General features: G+C 38.3%; 3 protein-coding genes across 3 annotated transcripts; 2 read left to right on the forward strand and 1 right to left on the reverse strand.

The window, feature by feature from the left end:
• Positions 1-604: 604 nt before the first annotated feature.
• On the forward strand, positions 605-1,822 carry LOC101086504 (olfactory receptor 9G1). Its single transcript, XM_023239021.2, has one exon. It carries the CDS (start codon positions 730-732, stop codon positions 1,645-1,647), a length of 918 nt encoding a protein of 305 aa, XP_023094789.2. The 5' UTR covers positions 605-729; the 3' UTR covers positions 1,648-1,822.
• A 12,225-nt stretch (positions 1,823-14,047) lies between these two features.
• Positions 14,048-14,983, forward strand: LOC101086751 (olfactory receptor 1013-like). Its single transcript, XM_003993355.1, has one exon. The coding sequence runs from the start codon at positions 14,048-14,050 to the stop codon at positions 14,981-14,983; it is 936 nt and encodes a 311-aa protein (XP_003993404.1).
• Positions 14,984-21,165: 6,182 nt separating this feature from the next.
• On the reverse strand, positions 21,166-22,119 carry LOC101087007 (olfactory receptor 9G4). Its single transcript, XM_011286874.4, has one exon. The coding sequence runs from the start codon at positions 22,102-22,104 to the stop codon at positions 21,166-21,168; it is 939 nt and encodes a 312-aa protein (XP_011285176.1). The 5' UTR covers positions 22,105-22,119.
• Positions 22,120-23,957: the final 1,838 nt, after the last annotated feature.

Here is a 23,957-nt window from a genome sequence, read left to right on the forward strand (position 1 = left end):
TTAAAAAGAGGTGGCCTGGTTGGAGCGGACAGTAGGAGTCAGAAGCAGAGAGGCAATAAGCCAGTCCACCTTTGTAAGGATTTTGGCTTTACCCTGAATAAGCTGAGAAATCACCAAAGTGTTTGAAGCAGATGAGTAACATGGCCTAACCGGTCTTTTAGCAGGATCACTCTGCCTGCCTCTTTCAGAGAGCCAAGTGGGGTAAGGATGGAAGGAGGGAGGAAGCAGGGCAACCATTAGAAGCTCTGTGGTAACACCCATGAGAGGTCAGAGTGGTTTTAGCCTAGCAACCACTGGAGCTTGGAAACACTCTTCAGGTTCTAGATACATTGTGAAGGTAGAATCAAGATGTTGCTGATTAGTTGGTTACAGTGTAAAAGGAAGAGAAGAGTCGAGAGTAGTAATTGATTTTCCCTAAAAAGGGATAACGCCATTTACATTACTTCTCCACAGCAATGGAGAAGTCTGAGAGCAAAACAGGCTGAGGAAGGACTGCTGGAATTCAGTATTTTTTGAAATTTCCAGTATAACTCCTGTAAAAGATGCTAAGTAGGGATTTGGATCTGTGAGTCTGGAGTCCAGGGAAGAGAAATGGTCAGGAGATTAAAAAAAAAATGAAAATTAAAAATTAAACTCTAGTATATATAATTCATTTATTCGGTATATTTTCCATTTATTCAGCACAATAAGGCAAGCTGAAATCTATTTTTCTCTCCTCTTAGGTGAGCCATGGAGAGAAGCAATCACACAGCGACGGAGTTCATCCTGGTGGGTTTCACCACAGACCCAACGATGCAGCTGGTCCTGTTTGTGGTATTCCTTGGTGTGTACTCTCTGACTGTGGTTGGAAATACCTCCCTCATGGTGTTGATCTGTAAAGACTCCCGGCTGCACACACCTATGTATTTTTTCATTGGGAATCTATCTTTTCTGGATCTCTGGTATTCCACTGTCTACACCCCAAAGATCCTCATGACCTGCATCTCTGAAGACAAAAGCATCTCCTTTGTTGGCTGTGTATGTCAGTTCTTCTTCTCTGCTGGGCTGGCATACAGTGAGTGTTACCTGTTGGCTGCCATGGCTTATGACCGCTACATGGCCATCTCAAAGCCATTGCTTTATTCTCAGGCTATGTCCGTAAAGCTATGTGCATCTTTGGTAGCTTCTTCATACCTTGGTGGCTTTATTAACTCTTCTATTATCACCAAAAGAACTTTTGCCTTGAACTTCTGTAGTGGCAATGTCATTGATGACTTTTTTTGTGATTTGCTTCCCCTGGTGAAGTTGGCTTGTGGCAAAAAAGATGGCTACCAGACTGTGCTCTATTTCCTCCTGGCCTCCAATGTCATCACCCCCACAGTGCTCATCCTCGCTTCCTACCTGTTCATCATTGCCACCATCTTGAGGATCCGTTCCACCCAGGGCCGCCTCAAAGCTTTCTCCACCTGTTCCTCCCACCTGATCTCTGTCACCTTGTACTATGGCTCCATTCTCTACATCTATTCTCGTCCCCAGTCTAGCTATTCTTTGGACAGGGACAAAATAGTTTCTACATTTTACACTGTGGTGTTCCCCATGTTGAACCCCATGATCTATAGCCTGAGAAATAAGGATGTAAAAGAGGCTCTGGATAAACTCATTAAATAAATCAAGACTCTCTCTTTCGGAGGAGATGCAAAGACAATTGTTGATCAGGTATTATATTTCAAGAAGAGCTGCCATCGTGTTCCATCATGATGAAGAATTCTCACAATGCAAGTTAAAGAATTTGCACCCTGATACATGTCAATTCAAGAGACCTAAGAGAAAATTAGGGGAACTTAGGAGACAGAATTTAAACATAAAATATAAGAACTTGTATTGAATTTCATGTTACTTTAGATTAAAAACAAATAAAAATCTTAAAAACAAAAACTCTCCTCTACTTTCATAATGTGAGAAAACAGCTCATTCCATTAGCATGAGAATATTTATGGCTGATTGATATATATAGAATAGTATCTAAATATTTATTTTCTAAAAACAGGAACAAATGTGCTAAGTTAATTTTTAGTATCTTTTTATGACAATGAATTAGTTAAAATTATCACTTTCTATTCCCTTAACAGAATTTCTTAAGCATTTATATATGTACTTTTTGCCCCCAAGCATTAGTGCAACGATCTAGAGTCACCCATGAAATAACTTGGCACAATAAAATTCAGCAAGCAAGACCTCTCCAATCCATGTTTCTTACATGTGTCCCTCAATTAAGGAAAAACCAGTCAAGTTTCCGTAGATACGATTTTTGTAAATTTCTGTATACCTACCAGAGTTCCTCTTTTATTTTACAAGGATGAAGTTGCAAGGACTTCTACATCCAAATTGTGACATCCTGAGCATCAAAACACAATTATTATGAAAAAGAATAATAACTACAGTAAGATGAACCGATTTGAGAAATAAAAGTCTATGACTACCCACTACTTAAAGACTTGTACGGGTGATACACACAGGTAGCAATAAAGCAAAAGGGTAAATATGATGAGTTGCATCTAATTTTGATTTTTTAAAAGTGAGGTGGTGTAAATATAACTCATGTCGCTGAAACACGAATATATTCTTGTTTCTACTGGGATAAGCAGTGGTAAAGATAAAAATGCAAGAAAGTGAAATTCTGGCAAGCAGTCCCCCAAAATGTAAGAGCTCCATGCAGAGTAGAAAAGACTGATCCAACATGTTTGACTTTGACAGTGTTCTAAAATGGAAAGCTATGTATGCCAACTCAGACTCTCATTGTCTAAAAAATCTCTATTTCTCACGAAAAATAGTAAAATTCCTATAAATCATATTATTTTGGAGTAATCTTACCAGATCTGATCGGTGTATTACAGTGACAGAAAGTCAGTTGTTGCATGCTGATCAAGGGAAGCTAGAAAATACATCATTCAATAAGCCTTCTTAAAACATCCTAATGTTGGGGCACCTGGGTGGCTCAGTCAGTTCAAATTCTGACTCGTGATTTTGGCTCAGGTCATGATCTTAGGATCATGATCTCAGGAATTGGGCCCAGTGTCGGGCTCCGTGCTGAGCATGGAGTCTGCTTAAGGTTCCTTCTCTCCCTCTTTCTCTGTCCCTGCCCCACTTACGTTCACATGCATGTGTGTGTTCTCTCTCTCTCTCAAAACAAAACAAAGACATCCTAATGTCACAAATCCCGATTTTTAACTGCGATAAAAATGCTCAAACTCCTTATCAAGAACTCCTATTTTAATCCTTTGAGGAGAAGCAATCAAGTCCTCTTCTCCAAATAATTACCAATGTAATTGGTATACCCAGATACCGTTAATTTTCATTGGCCTAATTGTAGAGTCATAATGTGTACGGAAAAGTATCTCGACTCCAGAATCAAGCCTAAATGACACCAGTAAGGCCCTAGTAAGAAGGTAAAGCATAGCTAGGAATAATCTTAGAGAGACATACAAATACACATGTAATTATACACATAATACACATGTAATTAAATATGAGGCATTGGTGTTTCAGGAAATGTTTTCGAATATTTTTAAGTTTGGCAGGAAGGTTTTTTAATCACAGAGGGAATGATTCATCTGCAGTTCATGACTGTGAAACATTCAAAATCTCCCATAGTAACTTATAATTACACTACGTATTCCTAAGGGAGTCTCATTACTCAAATCACAAGTGAAGTTTGAAGTTTAAAAGAAAGTGCTTTCTAAGATGTATTATTTCGATAAACACATTTTAATAAATCCAATATTTTGTAAAAGTCAACTTTCTACCTCACTTCTTGCATTACTCTGGTTCATTCACTCTTTCTCAACACCTCAGCTGGATGAGAGTTAGCGGGTAAGCTGTCTATATTTTCTTCCTATTAGGTCTGAGCCTTTGGTCATCTTCTTTTTATTTGGTTGCAGTACTTTTCCTTTGAAAGATAAGGCCCAGGGGATACTATGAAATATAACGCTAAATCCTCTGGGGCATTTGGGTGTTCCTTTGGGGTATTCCACCCTTGTGGACGCTGATTCCAAATATAATGCGTATAAAGTTATGAGTAGGGAAATTAAATTTTTGTGTGCTGTTTTATGCCACAGTAAAAGAAGTTGTGGTAGTCAGGGCCCTCCAAGAAGCAAACACTGAGATAGAATTAAGAGTCCCAGGATTTTATTAGGGGAAATAGGTGTGCTTGTGTAAGGGAAAATGGCAAGGAGCCAGAAGTGAGAAGTACCACTAAATAACAAGGCAAATCTGAACGCAAGTGAAGAAGAGAGGCAAGGAAAGAGAGGAAAAGGCGTCCTAGACCTAGATCCATCTGTGATAAGCTCATTAAAGTTACTAGGAGGTACTTGAGCCAAAATTAGCCATCAAAGGAATCCAGTGCCTAAGAGAGACAGTCTTACCTTGATATCCCTGCTGTGTTCGGCCATCAGCTGGGAGCAGTCTGTGGGGAGCATGACCTTGATACAAATGAGGGAATGTATTTCAGCCAGGACCTTCTACTTGCTATACTTGGAGTTTGAAAGGCTCATTTTCCTGGCCACCACAGGCACCGTGCCAACCTCGTCCCCTTGGTTCCTAGAGATGTACATTCTTGATAAGGGAAAAATGAAGCCATCTCCTGGCCGCTGTTTTAAAACAGGCGAGGACACCTTACCAACCGCGACTGAGCTTTCATCTAGCCTTTTAAAGATTTGATCAGGACAATTGCTTCCGAATGTTGGGGCAGAAAGTAAAGCCAATTATTTCTGTGGATTGGAGGAAATTGTTACTATTCCTTTGCCATTTAATGTTTTTTTTCTTGGTAGAGGCAATGTTTGGTGACATATCATGTTCATGAAAAAGGCTACATCTACAGGTGCTGGCAAGAAAAAAAAACTGGCAGGAAATGGGTGGATAAAGCCAATAAATCTCCCAAAATGTGATTATTCCTGGAAAGAAAGCCATTAACTTTATACTTTTGGATTAGGAAGACGCAGTCTAACCAAATCACCCTGCTACCCAAGTGATTCACAATCCTTCCAGAAAATGACGGCATATCAGAGGCACAGTTGTGATCTCTGCTGTTGGCATTTGGGATACCTAACAGCAGAAGCAGCCAAATCAGTCTTGGTGAAGAAGCCATCTTGTTAAGCCATTCCAGCTGTTCTTGCCATTTGTGCAAGGGCCTGTGAAGCAGAAACTGGAGTGTGTGGAGAAAAAAGTGGACTAACGTTCACAGAGCATGTCACGTCAGCCACCTGCTTTGTGGCAGCCTCCCAACCAATACATGCACGTGTGGGTAGAATCATGTACATATGTGTGAACGCAAGGGGTTTACGACGTCTTCCAACAAAATCTATCACCTGCAGGTACAATGAAACCAACCAGTCTCTCAGGCCCTCCCACAAACTCAGTGATGTCGAAACACAGTGTTTATCCCTCACAGGTGACATCTGCTTCCTGCCAGGGTGAGCCTGTTCAGTAGTACAGATTTGTGAGGATACAATTTTTTTCCTTAATGTTTATTTGGTTCTGAGAGACAGAGCATGAGTGCAGGAGGGGCAGAGAGAGAAGGAGACACGGCATCTGAAGCAGGCTCCAGGTTCTGAGATGTCAGCACAGAGCTTGAGGCAGGGCTCAAACCCACAAATCTTGAGACCTGAGCTACAGTCAGTCGGACGCTTAACCGACTGGGCCACCGAGGAGGCCAAGGATTCCAAATTGTTTTTAATGCAAAATGACTCCCTCCATTTTATTTTGCAAGGGGAATATTACTGTTTTCTGCATCTTATCTCCAAATGTCTATGCGTAATGTGCTCATTCATGATCTCCACCTTGCAGATTCTCAATCCCTTTCCCCCCAGACCAAAAAAAAAAAAAAAAGATTTAAGAGTAATGAATTGGGATCCCCACCCCCATGTATCTTCCAAGTCTTTGATGGAAACACTAATCTCTGTACTTCCCCTCAGGTTGCAATTTTCTTTACTGATTTAGCAGAGCAATTTCAGCTTCTACTTGACCCTTGAAGCTTGAATTTAATAACCTTCATTTAATAACTCTTCATTCCAAGAATGAAGAATTTAATAACTCTTCATTCCAAGAGCTAGCGAATGTAACTAAAATGTTTCACTTTGTATATCTATAACAGTATTATTTCTGGGTCTGGGTAAATAACGATCAGCTGTATGCCAAGTTCCCCCGGACCTACTGAAAGATGCATTCAGGCCAAAGTTATCTTTGATGTCGTCTGAATTACTGTCCCTGGCAAGTATGTACCTCAGGTGTTTTCCATCTCTGCAGATTAGTGTCAGTTCAGAACCATATCTAACATCCCACACAAGATCTGGGTACTTCTGTTTTCCTAATGTGGGATTACCATCATAAATGGCTGCAAGCCATTCACAAGAAGTCTTGGAGGAAGATGTATGGTGTAAACCTTGGCTCAGTTTCAGGGGCTTTCCTCAGAGTAACCGTGCCTCACCATTAGTCAATGTTTTCAGTGGCTGTAAACCAGCTTAGGTCAGAGAATTCTGTAAGTTGTATTTCCCTATTAGAACATCCCGAAATAGTTTTTATCCGAGTAAAAACAAAATACTTTTATTGGCAAGACAAATTTCACCTTGGTTGGTTTCCCATATGCGTCACATCTGAAGAACCACCCAATCCATGAGACATTGCCACAAATGTCTGAGCAAAATACTCGGGTACCACCTAAAGTTTGTGGTATATTTGGAAATTGCTGCCATCTTGTCTCTGAGAGTTATTCACTGCAATATGGCCTTCTGGCTACCTGTTTGTGTTTTAGTTAGATAGTCTAGGTTTAAATTGCAGCAGAAGCCAAATCACCACGTGGTATTTATAATGTCTATTTGCATGCCTCTGTGCCACAGAAAAAAATGCCTTGCCCTCTGCCTGTCCTTTTTTCCATGATGCCACTGGTGATCATTTAAGTAAGTTTGATGCTACTAAATGCAATAGATTACCGCTGTCCCATTTCCCACCACGATGGGTTTATCTGTCCAACCTTCAAATACATGAACAACCCAATCCCAATTGTATTATCTCCTGATACTACTTTTAGGACCAGTATCTGGCAAGTAACAGATGGACACATAAACTGATTAATTTGGGGAGGGTTTAAAAAGGGATTATTACAAAGAAATGCACATGGTATAAGGAACTCCCAAAGAATAGTGTACTAACTCTAAAACCAGTAACTTCTGAGAGTTATCTATCACCTTTTTTATTTTTGCATGAAGTCAGAAAAGTCTTGAGTAACGGAGGAAGGGCTTTGAAACGGGTCACCTGGCAGGAGTTATGATCCAGGTCTAGGGATGCAGCCTGCTGTGGCATCTTTGCAAGAACGAAGACGGAGAAAACCACTCGGACCTCACTCTGTTCCCCACCAAGGATAACCACTGGCTAAATCCATGAAGTAGACAGACAACAAAGAAGCCCACCGATACAGTTAATATGGCTGAGTATCCTAGAGCAAAAGAGGAGTCTAAAAAGATGGAGAATGGATTTGGAAGGACAAAAGAAAGGTATTCAACACTTAACAAAAATATCAGTATTGTTGAGCATAGGTGCTTTAATATGCAGATGTATGTATATTAATATATATTTTACATGTAATATATGTGCACATATAGGCTTAGTTTATCTTCTACTCAAATCAAGAGAAAATGAGAATGCAAGTTATGACTGATTACATTTTCACCAGGGAATCCCAGTCTCAAAAAATGAATTCTCCAATATTAAATAATACCCAATTTGTCAACACACAATTTTGTTTAATTGTCTTCTTTGTTATTTCTCAAGCTTATGAAATCCTGAGAGGTTACAGGAGTCTACAACTCTGGGGATTCGGAAAGCGAGATAAAAGTGCCTGAGGCCAGCCAATTTGAATCCCGTGGAAATGACGGTGTCGCTGATAATTTTAGGTAAGTTGTCTGATCCAGATGTTAGAGGTAGATGGAAATTTTCTCTTGTTCCTCACAACCAGGGCAATGGTCATATGCATACTAAGATATCATAAATGCTAAAGAGAAAGCCTCTTTTGAAGTATCTTCACCACCTTCCTATCGTAGCTTCTGAAACTGCTGACTTCACAGGAAGAAAAAGCATATCTTAGTATGAGACCAAAAAAAAAAAAAAAGGTGATCAGCATTTATGGAAAGGACAAGGGAAAGAAAAACATTCTTAGTATCTACAGAGCTACTGGGGCAACAGAATGAAGTAGCAGAGATTATTAGAGATTCTTGAAGGCCAAGGGCATCCAAAAAAGGTCAAATTTCTTCCCGCTTGAAATGCTTTAACGAAGCATAGCATCAGATGGCATTTTTGAGAAGAATTCAAGGAGATCTCTCTAAACACACACTTTATATTCGAGTAATTACGGGTGGAAATATGTGATTTACGGTATAATAGGAAAGCATAACTTTAGTTAGGAAGAATAACATGTTAGCTGGTTAGCAATTAATTAGCCAGATGACTGTGGTCTGGTCGGAAAAATAGAACTCAACTCTTCAGGCCGGTCTCTCTACCCAAGGAAACGTGTGCCTTACTTGTTTTTGCACTGGCATCAGCATGCAGAGTAGATCTGTTTACAGCTCCTCTCCTTAAATGTGTAACATTAGGCAACACATTGCAACTCCCGGAGGATTCACAACATTGCAACGGCAGGCAGACTCCAGCGATAAAGAGTGAGAATAACATCACCGATATTTCTTAGAAGCCACCCAGAAAAGCAATTCTTTTGGTTTGTTTCTTTTTCCAACTCAGGGCTCCTCATGCATTCATTCATTCCTTCAATATTTATTGTGTGTCTATTATATATCAGATATTATTCTAGTTATAAGCATATAATAATGAATGAAACAGACAATAATCCCTGCTCTCATGAAATTTATATCTTAATGGGCTCTTATCTCTGTGTGGCCCCAGTAACCCTGTAGGCCCATGAAAAGTGGAAATTTACCACTCAGATATTCTCCAGTTATTTTCCATTTCTTCACATTTTCCCAGAGGAATCCTACAAAAGTCACAAAGTGGGGCACCTGGGTGGCTCAGTCGGTTGAGCCTCCGACTTCAGGTCAGGTCATGATCTCACGGTTTGTGAGTTCAAGCCCCACATCAGGCTCTGTGCTGACAACTCTGAGCCCGGAGCCTGCTTCTAATTCTGTGTCTCTCTCTCTCTCTGTCCTTCCCCTGGTTGCATTCTCTGTCTCTCAAAAATAAATAAATAAGCATTAAAAAAAAAAAGGTACAAAAGTCTACAAAGTAAAATACAAAGCTGTGGAGTAGTGGAGTTTCTTCCCAGAGTGATAACATCCTTTAAGGCACATTTTCGAAATGTGTGGTTGGATTCTTGACTGTCACAAAGATCACAGGCCCTATATAATAAGCGGCAGACAAGGATGAAAATATTTTGCATGTATGGGGAACTTCCAACCAAATCAACTGTCCCACTCTTTACATCTGGTGTCTTGATGGACATTTGTGCTTTGAAAAAAGATCTTTATAATTACGTCAGTCTGACATCTACCCCACTTTACAAGTATACACTATATTTTGCAAGGTTTTACTATAAGTCAACCCGCCTAAGAATTCAAAATTGAGGGAAGATTGCCATTAATTTTGTTTGGAACTTTATCAAGAATTATTCACCTTGTCAAAAAAATCTTACCACTAATAGAAATGTCACTCTTGATATCTGAATCACTAATACATATGTGATGATTCTATTTCGCCAAGTGTTCCAGGATTTACATATTGAAATTCACATTATTTTGGAATAAATCCTATAATTATTATCAGAGTTACATTATGAGCTACTTTTCTTTTTTTATCGCTTTACCTTCGAATTGGCATATTTTATATACGTGCACACACATATGTTGTACATAGGTTATATTAATTGCAAATTTCATTTTAAGACCGTAAAAAGAAAGTATTTTAAATGTTTGTTTTAAAGTGGAAGTTTCTGAATGTGATAAAATTGAGAATTATTACTACAAACGATATCAAGCTGGGATAAGTGTCTTTTTAACATTTATTTATTTTTGAGACAGAGAGAGACAGAGCATGAACGGGGGAGGGTCAGAGAGAGGGAGACACAGAATCTGAAACAGGCTCCAGGCTCTGAGCTGTCAGCACAGAGCCTGGCGCGGGGCTCGAACCCACGGACCGTGAGGTCATGACCTGAGCTGAAGTCGGCCGCCCAACCGACTGAGCCACCCAGGCGCCCCAGATAAGTGTCTTTTTAAACATTGTACATGGCTAGTTATAAAATCTAGAGAATAATGTTAAGTCCCAGGCTTTTAGACCTAAAAGACTTAGGATGACATCACATATTTTGTTACCTGACATAACCAGATGGATTAATGTATTGATCTCCACTCTGAAATTTCTCTCTGATTCTCAATTTGTTTGTCTCACTGGGACTCATGATAAACGTGCCAAAGGCTCCTCTGTCTGTGATTGTGGAAGAAAACTGTGTAGGAGAGGCAAAATTTTACTTGAGGGTTTTGGGCTGGGCTTGAGAATTAAATTGGCATAAGACAGACTGACAGAACAAAAGCATACAATATATTTAATATAAATATTACAGGACGTGGTGCTCATAAGGAAATGAAGATCTCAAGAAGGGAGAAAACCTAATTTTTTTTCTACGCAAGTTTGAACAAAGAGAAGCAACTGTGGAAGAGAACTAAAGCATATGGGGTGGCCGAAGGAAGATAAAAATTATTTTATTTTATTTTTTTAAATGTTTATTTACCTACTTTGAGAGAGACAGCATGCACGGGGGAGGGGCACAGACAGGAGAGAGAATCTTCAGCAAGCTCTGGGCTGACAGCACAGACCCAACCTGAGGCTCAGTCTCACAGACCATGAGATCATGAACTGAGCTGAAATCAAGAGTCAGATGCTTAACCGATTGAGCTACCCAGGGGCCCCAAGAATTACTTTAAAGAGGAAAGCTAAGAGCAATTTCAAAACTTTCTGTAAGGTTACAGTAACTAAGACAGCGAGGTGCCGGCAGAAGGATGGACATAAAGATCAGTAGAATAGAATGGAGAACCCAGAAATAAATCTTTACACTCTGGTTTTGGCAGGTAGGGGAAAGTCTCCCCAGAATGCCCATGTTCTAATCCCTGGAATCCATGAATATGTTAGAGTACATGGAAGTGGAAATTAAAGTTGCAAATCACCTGACTTTAAAATAGATTATCCTGATTATCTCACCACTGTTGTCATGTCTGTTACCCATTGACCTTTTACATGACAGTTCTTTACAATTCCTATAATCATTAAAAAAATTATTTTTACTGCTTATTGGCTGTGATGTGTATACAAGTTGCACATTAAATATACCTTCATTTTTTTTTTAAGTACAGAATTTTTAGTTTCTTTTTCATTAGGGCCATATGTCCCCCCCTGCCCACACACACACACGAGAAAAAAATACAAAAACAAAAATAAAAAGAAGAAAAGAGGGTAATGTACAAGTTTCTGTATGTATGAAGTCATGCTGTATTTCAAGAGAGCAGCTGACCACAACTTTCTTCATGAATCTCAAGACGTAGAAATGGTTGCATAGTGATTGATTTATAAAACAGTTACCAGGACAAGCAAAAAAGGAAAAAAAAATGCAACTAAAAGGAAAAAAACACAGCTTCACAGATTTTTCAGTGTTAAGAATCCACAGCCGTATTTCAAGATAATGTAGTTAAAAAAAAAGTAGAGAAAAAAACTTCATGTAAATTCCTCCTTTTCCTCTGGCTTAATGAATATCATTTATTCAGTAAAAAATATTTGTATGTTCTATATGTTAAGAATAAATGTACATTAAATCTTGTTATAAACTAATTAATTGATTAAAAAAATAGATAGTCCTGGATAATCACCTGGGCTGAATGTGATCACAAGAGTCCTTAAAAGTACAAAGAGACAAGAGTTGAGAGCCAAAAGATGTAACTATGGAAGACTGGCCATATAGATGCAATGGTGCTGACTTTGAAGATGGAGAAGGGAAACCATGAATCAAGGAATGTGGGCAACCTCTAGAAGCTGGAAGAGACAAGGAAATGGATCCTCCCTTACAGCCTCCAGAAAACAATACAGCCCTGCCTACCTCTTGATTTCAGCCCAGTTGGACCCATGTTGGATTTCTTTCTAATCTACAAAACTGCAAGATAATATATTTTTGTTGTTTAAACCCATTAAGTGTAAAGTAATTTGTTACAAGGACAATAGGAAACATATAATGATGAACAGATTTTTGACAAGGGTACCAAGACAATGCAGTGGGGAAAAAATTGTCTTTTCAACAAATGCTGTTGGGACTAGATATGCATACTCAAAAGAATGAAGTTGGACCCCTATCTCACACCATATACAAAAATTAACTCAAAATGGATCATTGACCTAAGTGTAAGAACTAAAACTAAAACACTTAGGATAAAACAGAGCAAACTGTTATGAACTTGGGTTAGGCAATGGTTTCTTAAATAAGACACCAAGAGCAAACAAGAAGAAAAAAGATAAATCAGACTTTATGAAATTTAAAAACTATTGTACATCAAAGGAGACCATGAAAAAAATAAAAAGATAACAGAGAATTGGAAAATATATTTGCATATCATATATCTGATCACAGACTTGTATCCAGAATATAAGATGTATTACAATTCAACAAAGAAAAGACAAAAAAAAACACAACTAGTTAATAGATGAGCAAAGATTTGAATATTTTTCTCCAAAGAAGATAAACAGCCAATAAGCACTTGACAAGATGCTTAACATCATTAGTCATTGAGAAAATGTAAATCAAGGGTGCCTGGGTGGCTCAGTGGGTTGAGCATCCAACTTCAGCTCAGGTCATGACCTCGTGGTTCACGAGTTTGAGCCCCATGTCAGGCTCTGTGCTGGAGCCTACTTTAGGTTCTGTGTCTCCCTCTCTCTCTGACCCTCCCTGGCTCCTACTGTATGTGTGTGTGTGTCTCTCTCTCAAAAATAAATTATGCATTAAAAAAAAAGAAAGAAAATGTAAACCAAAACCACAATATTATACCACTTCACACCCAATAGGATTGCTAAAATCAAAAAAACAATAACTTGTATCAGAATAAGGAAAAATTGGAATGCATGTACTTTGCCGATGTGATTGAAAAACGGCAGGGCTAATCTGAGATACAGTTTTATAGTTTCTCGAGATGTTAAATATAGATACACCATGTGACTCAGCAATTATAAATGAACACATGTCTGTACAAAACTTCTACAGGAAGGTTCATAGCAGCATTATTCATAATTGGCAAAAATTACTAATAGTAAAACATACATCAATTGATGAATGGGTAAAATAATATGGTATATCTATATAAAGGAATATTATTTGTCAATAAAAACAAAGTAATGATACATGCTACAACATTAATGAAAAAGAAAAATATGCCAAAATGCCATATTTTGGGGTCGTATATTGTGCCGTTTTTCAAATGTCACCACCTTCCAAACCCCGGGGACTTTCCCATCTCCCATGGACTTTGAACAACTTGAAAGGAATGTTTCCTCTCACTGTCTAAGTTTAATTAGCTCCTCTCCCAATTCATTTTCACTCCACCATCCAGTTTTATATTCTTAATATTTCTAAAATTAACTGAAAATATTTCTACACTTATTTGTTTATTTATTACGTATGCCTCCCTTCTAAATAAAGTCTCCATAGAATAAGGGTCAGCCCTATTGTCCTCATTGCTATATCCCAATGCTCAGATGGAACCTGGGGCTCAAGAACTATTTTCTTAAAAAAATGAATAAGCTCCCAAGATCACTCAAGCTTTCCTATTGTTAAATGCATCTCATTGAAATGAATATTTTGAGACTCAAAAACTCCCATCACCTGCCCTAGCCAGGCAAGATTCCTGTTCTGATATCCCTTACCCTAAAATCCATAACCTTGACCACATCTCGCAGTCCTATCACAGAGAAGGATCTCCTGTAGTATCGGCTGAGGGTGTTAAACTCTTCACTCTTTCATTTGTAGATGGTATCTCCTTAAGTCATGGAAAGAAGCAATCATACAGTGACTGAGTTCATTCTGGTGGGTTTCACCACAGACCCAACGATGCAGCTGGTCCTGTTTGGGGTATTCCTTGGTGTGTACTCTCTGACTGTGGTAGGGAATACCACCCTCATAGTGTTGATCTGTAACGACTCCCGGCTGCACACACCCATGTATTTTTTCATTGGGAATCTGTCTTTTTTGGATCTCTGGTATTCCTCTGTCTACACCCCAAAGATCCTCATGACCTGTATCTCTGAAGACAAAAGCATCTCCTTTGCTGGCTGTGTATCTCAGTTCTTCTTCTCTGCTGGGTTGGCATACAGTGAGTGTTACCTGTTGGCTGCCATGGCTTATGACCGCTACGCAGCCATTTCCAACCCTCTGCTTTATGCTCAGTCCGTGTCAAGGACATTGTGCATCTGTTTGGTTACATATTCCTACACTGGAGGTTTTGTCAATGCAATAATACTCACCAGCAACACATTCACATTGGATTTTTGTGGTGACAATGTCATTGACGACTTTTTCTGTGATGTCCCACCTCTGGTGAAGTTGGCGTGTGATGTTAAAGAGAGCTACCAGGCTGTGCTCTACTTCCTCCTGGCCTCCAATGTTATCACCCCCACGACGCTCATCCTCGCCTCCTACCTGTTCATCATCGCTGCCATCTTAAGAATTCGCTCCGCCCAGGGCCGCCGCAAGGCCTTCTCCACCTGCTCCTCCCACCTGGTCTCTGTCACCTTGTACTATGGCTCCATTCTCTACATCTATTCTCGCCCAAGTTCCAGCTATTCCCTTGAGAGGGACAAAATGGTGTCCACATTTTATACTGTGCTCTTCCCTATGTTGAACCCCATGATCTATAGTCTGAGGAATAAGGATGTGAAAGAGGCTCTGAAAAAACTCTTTCGGTTAACACATTTGGAAGTCTGAATTGACATATATTTCTCAATCAGTGCTCAGGGAAAATGCATTGCTTCAGGGGAAGCTTGAGAAACTGGCTTTAAAAAACAAAAACCAAGCCAAACCAAACCAAATCAAACAAGGGGCACCTGGGTGGCTCAGTCGATTAAGTGTCCCACTTTGGCTGAAGTTATGATCTCACCATTCGTGGGTTCCAGCCCCACAAGCCTGGAGCCTACTTGGGATTCTGTGTCCCCCTCTCTCTCTGTTCGTTCCTCGCTTGTGCTCTGTCTCTCTCTTTCTCTCAAAAATAAACATTAAAAAAATTTAAAAACAAAACAAAAACCACCTTTTTTTTTCTACTCAAAGAAATCCAGTGAAAAAGCTTTATTTATATTAGTTTGATTTACTCTAGTGATCAGACTATATATTATAAAATATTGGTTCAATCTAATATTAACATAGTGTTTTAAAAAGCAGCATTGGGTTTTAATGCAAAATAGAAATGCATATGTTGCTTATAATATCACAAAAGATGAAGCTTTACTTTGCTATCTCTCCTAAGATTACCTATTTTTTTCCCCTGCACACTGTGCTTTATGGGAATGTGAAGAAATTCTGGAGACTTATGCTATCCAGAGTTTCTGTAATAGAAGAATTAAAAAAATATTAAGAATAGTGTGATGAAAAGAGAAGGCAGTGAGGCATTATTTGATGAATGCAGAGGAAAAGAAAGATCAAAAGTGTCAGAGACAATACAAATGCTGAAGTGAATACACATATTTGTCCTAAAATTTTAATTTAAATGCATTTTATAAATGTGCCCATTACAATGTAAATGGGATCAATTCCCTCATTTCTCTTTCTGCTGCTTCATTATTGGTGTGTGGAAATGCAACTGATTTCTGTACTTTGATTTTATATCCTGTGACTTTGTTGAATTCATGTATGAGTTCTAATTGTTTTTTAGTGGAATCTTTTGGGTTTTCCACATGGAGTATCATGTCATCTGAGAAGAGTGAAAGTTTGACTTCTTCCTTGCCAATTTGTATGCCTTTTACTTCTTTTTGTAGTCTGATTTCTGAGGCTAGGACTGCCCGTACTATGATTAACAACAGTGGTGAGAGCGGACATCCCTGTCATGTTCCTGACCTTAGGGGAAAGCTCTCAGTTCTTTCCCCATTCAGGGCGATATTAGCTGTGGGTCTTTCATATATGGCCTTACGATGTTGAGATATGTTCCTTCTATACCTACTTTCATGAGAGTTTTTATAAAGAAAGGATGCTGTATTTTGTCAAATGCTTTTTCTGCATCTATTGAGATATGGTTCTTATCCTTTCTTTTATTAATGTGGTATATCACATTGATTGATTTGTGAATATTGAACCAGCCCTGCAGCCAGGGAAGGGGCAGATCCCTTCCAGATTCAATCCCACTTGATCATGGTGAATAGTTATTTTAATGTAGCATTGAATCTGATTTGCTAGTATCTTTTTGGGAATGTTTGCATCCATGTTCATCAGGGATATTGACCTATAATTCTTCTTTTTAACGGGTCTTTGTTTGGTTTTGGAATCAAGGTAATTAATGCTGGATTCATAGAATGAGTTGGAAGTTTTCATTTCTATTTTTTGGAATATTTTGAGAAGAATAGGTATTAACCCTTCTTTAAATGTCTGGTAGAATTCCCCTGGGAACCACCTGGTCCAGGACTCTTTGTTAGATTTTTGATAACTGACTCAATTTCTTTACTAGTTATAGGTCTGTAGGTCTGTCCAAATTTTCTATTTCTTTCTGGTTTTGGGAGTGCATGAGTTTCTAGGAATTTGTTCATTTCTTTCAGATTGTCCAGTTTATTGGCATATATTTTTTCATAATATCCTCTTATAATTGTATTTCTGTGGTGTTGGTTGTGATTCCTCTTCTTTAACTCATGATTTTATCTATTTGGGTCTTTCTCTTTTCTTTTTGACAAGTCTGGCTAAGAGTTTATCAATTTTGTTTATTCTATCAAAGAACCAGCATTTAGTTTCATTGATCTGTTCTGGTTTTTTTGTTTGTTTGGTTGGTTGGTTGGTTGTTTCTACATCATTTATTTCAGCTCTAATCTTTATTATTTCACTTCTGATGACATTAGGCTTTATTTGCTTCTCCTTTTCTAGCTCCTTTAGGTGTAAGGTTATGTTGTTTATTTGGGACTTTTCTTGCTTCTTGAGATAGGCCTGAACTGCAATTTACTTTACTCTTAGGGCTTCCTTTGCTGCATCCCAAAGTATTTGGACTATCTTGGACTTTCATTGGCTTCTAAGTATTTTTTTTAATTTATTCTTTAATGTCTTAGTTAACCAATTCCTTTTTTAATAGGATGTTCTTTAACCTCCATGTATTTGAGGGTTTTCCAACTTCTTTCTTGTAATTGAAAGGTTTCATAGCATTGTGATCTGAAAATATGCATTGTATGATCTCAGTATTTTTGTACCTGTTGAGGGCTTATTTGTGACCCAGTATGTTATCTATTGTGGATAATGTTTCAGGTGCACTCAGAAGAATGAGTACTCAGGATGAAATGTTCTGAATATCTGTTAAGTCCACCTGGTCCAGTGTGTCATTCAAAACCATTGTACCTTGTGATTTTCTGCTTAGAGGATATGTCCATTGTTGTAAGTGAGGTAAAAGGCCCCTACTGTTATTGTATTATTATCAACCAGTTTTTTGTCTTTGTTATTCATTGATTTATATATATGTATTCTTTCAAATTAGAGGTATAAATATTTGCAATTGTTAGGTCTTCTAGATGGATAGAGACCTTAACTATGATATAATAGCCTCCTTCATCTCTTGTTACCATCTTTGTTTTAAAATCTAGTTTGTCTGATATAAGTATCACTACTACATCTTTCTTTTGACATCCATTAACAAGCATGATAGATGGTCATCCATCCCCTTAATTTCAATTTGCAGGTGTCTTTAAGTCTAAAATTAGTCTCTTGTAAGCAGCTTATTGCTGGATCTTGTTTGTTTTGTTTTGTTTTGTTTTGTTTTTTAATCCATTCTGATACCCTTTGTCTTTGGGAGCATTTAGTACATTTACATTGCAACCAAAAAAAAAAAAAAAAAAACACATAACATACCTAGCAATAACCCTAATGAAAGAGGTAAAAGATCTGTATGCTGAAAACCATAGAAATTTATGAAAGAAATTGAAGAAGTTACAAAGAAATGGAAAAACATTCCATGCTCATGGATTGGAAGGGTAAATATTGTTAAAATGTCTACACTACCCGAACCAATCTACAAATCCAATGCAATCCCTATCAAAGTAACACCAGAATTCCTCAAAGAGCTAGAACAAGCAATTCTGAAATTTTTTATGGTACCAGAAAAGACCCCAAACAGCCAAAGTAATGTTGAAAAAGAAAATCAAAGATGGAGGCATCCCAATTCTGGATTTCAAGTTATATTACAAAAGTGTAGTCACAAAGACAGTATGGCACTGGCACAAAAACAGACACATAGATCAATGGAACAGAAGAAAGAACCCAGAAATGGACACACATATATGTGGCCAACTAATCTTCAAGAAGCAGGAAAGAATGTTCAATGGAAAAAGACAGTCTCTTCAGCAAATAGTGAAGTAAAACTGGACAGTGACATGCAGAAGAATGAAACTGGACCACTTTCTTACACCATACACAGAAATAAATTAAATATGGATGAAAGACCTAAATATGAGACAAAAAACCAATCAAAATCCTAGAGGAGAAAACAGGAAGCACCTCTTTGAACTCAGCCACAGCAACTTCTTACAAGTTTTGTGTCTGGAGGTAAGTGAAACAAAAGCAAAAATGAACTATTGGGACCTCATCAGGATAAAAAGCTTCTGTACGCCAAAGGAAACAATCAACAAAACTAAAGGGCAACAATGGAATGGGAGAAGATATTTGCACATGACACATCAGATAAGGGGTTAGTCTATAACCCAAAGTTATAGTCTATAGTCCAAAGTCTATAAAGAACTTATCAAACTCAACACCCAAAAAACAAATAATCCAGTGAAGAAATGGGAAGAAGATATGAAGAGACACTTTTCCAAAGAAGACATCCAGATTGTTAACAGACACATGAAAAGATGCTCGATATCACTTATCATCAGAGAAACACAAATCAAAACCACAATGAGATACCACCTCACACCTGTCCGAATGGCTAAAATGAACAACTCAGGAAACAACAGATGTTGGTGAGGATGTGGAGAAAGGGGAACATTTTTGCTGTTGATGGGAATGCAAACAGCCACTCTTGAAAATAGTATGGAGGTTCTTCAATAATTAAAAATATAACTACCCTATGACCCAGCAATTACACTATTAGGTATTTATCCAAAGAATACAAAAATGCTGATTTGAAGGGGCACATGCACCCCAATGTTTATAGCAGTACTATCAACAATAGCCACAATATGGAAAGAGCCCAAATGTCTACCAACTGATGAATGGATAAAGAAGATGTGGTGTATATATGCCATGGAATATTACTCAGCGATCAAAAAGAATGAATTCTTGCTATTTGCAACAACTTGGATGGAGCTAGAATGTATTATGCTAAATGAAATAAGTCAGTAGACAAACATCATATGACTTCACTCATATGTAGAATTTATAAACCAAATAGAGGAAGCTATGGGAAGAGAAGGAAAAAATAAGATAAAAATAGAAAGGGAGGCAAACCATAAGAGATTCTTAAATACATAGAATAAACTCAGTGTTGCTGGAGGGGAGATCAGTGACAGAATGGGCTAAATGGATGATGGGCACTAATGAGGACACTTGTTGGGATGAGCACTGGGTGTTATACGTAAATGATGAATCACTGGGTGATACTCCTGAAACCAAGACTACACTGTATGTGAACTAACTTGAATTTAAATAAATGCACTTAAAAATAAATAAATAAATAAATAAATAAATAAGCTCCCTACAACAGTAGCTATAGTCTTTCAATAATAAAGTACTAACTTGTGAGTCACAGGCTATTCATTTGTCAAATGTAGTTAATAATCCTTAATTTTCACTGTGGTTGTAAAGAGTATTTAAAAAAATCAGCTAATTCTGCCATGTTCTGAATATTCAGCTGTAAGTTTCGTTGTGCTTAAAATCTTCTGAGGGTGGGGGAGAAAAATTGTGTCTAGAAGACAGTGGGGCTTTTGTGGGTTTATTTATTTGTTTGGTTTGTTCCACTTGGTGTTCATCTTTTCCGTCATGGGGAGTGTGCAGTGGTAGAAATGAAGGAGTGGAAAGCAGAGTACTCATCCTATTCTCCATGGAGAGACCACTCTTTTGGGGCGATACACCACAATTCCAGAGACACATATCTCTCCAAACACGTAGAGAAAATATTTTGGCTGTTCGTTTGTTTGCTTGTCCTAAGCAACTTTTAAACATACTGCCCAATATTAAATTGATGTAGAAGACACAAGGTTGAGAAGGATATTTTCTGTCTACTCACTTGGAGCTTTATGAAGAAATAGTGAGAGAATGCCTTACTAAAAATAAATATTTGTAAAATCTTCAGTAAATTTCCAGAGGTTTAACCATTCTAGATCTTTTCCCCACAGAATACAATTTGCTTGCACATCTGACTTTGGGTCAGGTCATGATCTCACAGTTCATGCGTTCGAGCTCCGCGTTGAGCTCTGCTGACAGCTCAGAGCCTGGAGCCTGCTTCAGATTCTGTGTCTCTCACTCTCTGCACCTACCCTGCTCATGTTCTATCTCATTCTCAATCTCTCTCTCTCTCTCTCTCTCTCTCTCTCTCTCAACAATAAATAAGCATTAAAAAAATTAAAAAAGAAAAGCGATTTGCTTGCCAAAGTTCAAAGTCAAATTGCATGCACAAAAACTATTCAATTTCTCTTGTCTTTCCAAGGTTCCCCCAAAGATAATCAAGAGAAGTTTTATGTAAATCTAGATTTAAGAAGAAGCAAAGACACAATATTGTGAAACATCAATCAACCCAATCTTAATAGATGTGAAATAGTTTAATCACACAAAATAATAGCAAACACTTAAAGAGTAGTTTCCTCAGTGTGACATTGCTTTGAGTATAATTTGTTGTATTTACATAAAATTGCAATGATTAGAAACATATATATAAATGTAAGTCAGTGAGTTGGAAAATTATGCAACAAGAACAATCTGCAAAAAGATAACCTTCATCTCTGTGGCCTTATGGTTTGTGCTGCCTTCCAGAAGGCCTCTTTGACATCTTTGTTTCTCAGGCTGTAGATGAGAGGGTTGAGCAATGGGTTGACCACAGTGTAGAACAGAGCAGCTACTTTGTCTCTTTCCAGGGAGTAGGTAGAACTTGGCCTTGAATACATGAAGAGCAAGGATCCGTAGAAGAACATGACTGAGATGAGATGTGAGGCACAGGTGGAGAAGGCCTTGCGCCTTCCTGAGGCTGAGTGGATCCTCAGGATCGCCAGGAGGATGTTGAAATAGGAAACCAAGATGGCAAGGATGCTGGAGAGGACTGTGAAGCCCACCACACCCAAGAGGACTTTTTCATAGACGTGGGTATCTGTACAAGACATTTTTACCAATGGTGGCGCATCACAGAAGAAGTGGTCTATGATGTTTTTACCACAGAAGGTCAGGCGGAAAGTGTTGGCAGTATGGGCTATGGCGTTTAAAAGTCCTCCTAAGTAGGAGCCAGCAACGAGTCCAGTACAGAGAGAATTGGACATAGTACTTGAATAAAGTAGTGGGTTGCAGATTGCAGCATGCCGGTCATAGGCCATGGCTGCTAGGAGATAACACTCAGTATAGGCTACAACACAGGAAAAAAACAACTGGGCGCCACATCCAGCCAAGGAAATACGTTTATCTTCTGAGACACAATTAGCCAAGATTTTGGGAGTGTATACAGAAGTGTACCAAAAATCCAAGAAGGACAGATTGCCGATGAAAAAGTACATGGGCGTGTGCAGGCGGGAATCAACCCGGATTAGGATGACCAGGGTCATATTCCCCGACAAAGTCATCAAATAGAGTATCAGAAAAATTCCAAATAGAATCAGCTGCCACCGTGGGTCTGCTGAGAAACCCACCAAGATGAATTCAGTCAGAAGGGTGCGATTTCCTACTTCCATGTCCACAGAGGAGAAAGCCTGGTAAAGATTTTGAGGAGGAAAAAAAATCACTTTGTGATTTTTCTATTGAAATAAATAAACAAAGGTATAAGTTAAGTCAGTAATTACTAGGACATCTATGGACTTTTATTTGTGATTGCCTAGAATGATAGAACTTCAGTCTGTCGCTTGGGAAGACCACGGGAATTGGTGTTAGAATCTGATTGTGAAATTAGTAAGGCTTTCACTTAGTAATTGTTGAATGCAGGGCAAGTCCCTTAGTCTTACCAAACAGACAAGAAAAATAAAGCCCCCAACAGGTTATTGGATTGATTGAAGGAAACATGCATGAAAATACCCAACCCAATGTTAAGTACATAGTGTGTGCTCAAAAAATTTCTGTATCCTTCAAATATTATTGAGAATTTACATGTCAGGCATTGTGCTGATGGTTATACAAATACCAACATACTGTATATATACATATATGTATATGTATGTATATATATATATACACACACGTGTGTGTACATATGTGTATATATGTATATGTATGTATATATGCTTATATATATATGCATATGTACATATTACTCGGTGTCAGTTAATATTTTAAATCCTAATCTCAATACACATAATCCTTTCCACAACTTTTGAAAGTAGGTACTACTGTGATTCTCATGAAGTTTAAGAAATAATTCCAAAGTTATAGAACTGGTCAATAGCAGAGCTGGTATTTGAACCCAGAATTTTCTTTATCAAGAGTATGTGCCCTCAGCTGTTAAGCCATTTATGTCTGTTGTAAGTAATTTTTTTTTTTTTTTTTTTTTTTTTGCTTTCCTAGCCAAGGCAACATTATAATCCTCTGGCAAACTGAATTTCTTGACTTAATAAAAATATCTTTAAGAATCCTTTTTTTCAGAATGTTTTCCCCCACTTTGTTTTATTGATGTGAGATTTATATAAATACCTAAGGTATTTTTGGATATAGTGAATGCTGAACATTAGGAAAAAACCAATTTTTGGTGTGAAGGATTTATTGAGAAGCCATGAATTCTTCCAAGTTATTTTGAAGCTCTGAGGGAGAAGTTAAAAAGGAGGAGTCTGAGGCCCCTGAGTGGCTCAGATGGTTGAGCTTCCAACTTCAGCTCAGATCATGATCTCACAGTTTGTGGGTTCAAGCCCCATGTTGAGCTCTGCACTGACAGCTCAGAGCCTCGAGCCTGCTTCAGATGCTGTGTCTTCTTCTCTCTCTCTCTCTATCCCTCCCCAGCGATGCTCTGACTCTCTCTCTCTCTCAAAAATAAATAAAAAGTTTTTAAAGAAGGAGGACTCTAACTTAAAACATGCTATAGACAACAAACTGAGGGTTGCTAGAGGTAGGTGGGGGGGGGGGGATGGACTAGATGGGTGATGGGCATTAAGGAGGGCACTTGTTGTGATGAGCACTGGGTGTTATATGTAAGTGATGACTCACTATATTATGCACCTGAAACAAATACTACACTATATGTTAGCTAAGGTGAATTTAAATAAAAACTTTGCAGAAAAAAAATACCATACAGAATTGGGGCTAATGCCCCAGTAGCCAGCTGACCGTCACTTAGATAACACGGTAGTGGGAGAAAGCTAAAACTGAAAAACGATTGTGATTTACCTCCATGTTCAGAACGTTTTCCTTTGAGCTAAGCCCGAAGTGGTTTATAACTCTATAAACTGCAAATGCAAACTTTCTACCCCAAGATCTACTGTTCCTGCTTGTTAGAAAGGGAGGTATCTCACTCTTTAAATATTAGGCGTTCTGATCTTTCAAATGTAGCTGACAATGTTCAGAGAGGACATGACCTAATCAGTGACACTGTGGTAGATAAAGC

Source organism: Felis catus, chromosome D1 (genome assembly GCF_018350175.1).
Source record: "Felis catus isolate Fca126 chromosome D1, F.catus_Fca126_mat1.0, whole genome shotgun sequence".
NCBI lineage: Eukaryota > Metazoa > Chordata > Mammalia > Carnivora > Felidae > Felis > Felis catus.

Excerpts from the sequence above, each read along its gene's own strand:
- LOC101086504 (XM_023239021.2), top strand. The coding sequence starts at position 730 with ATGGAGAGAAGCAATCACACAGCGACGGAGTTCATCCTGGTGGGTTTC.
- LOC101086751 (XM_003993355.1), top strand. The coding sequence starts at position 14,048 with ATGGAAAGAAGCAATCATACAGTGACTGAGTTCATTCTGGTGGGTTTC.
- LOC101087007 (XM_011286874.4), bottom strand. The coding sequence starts at position 22,104 with ATGGAAGTAGGAAATCGCACCCTTCTGACTGAATTCATCTTGGTGGGT.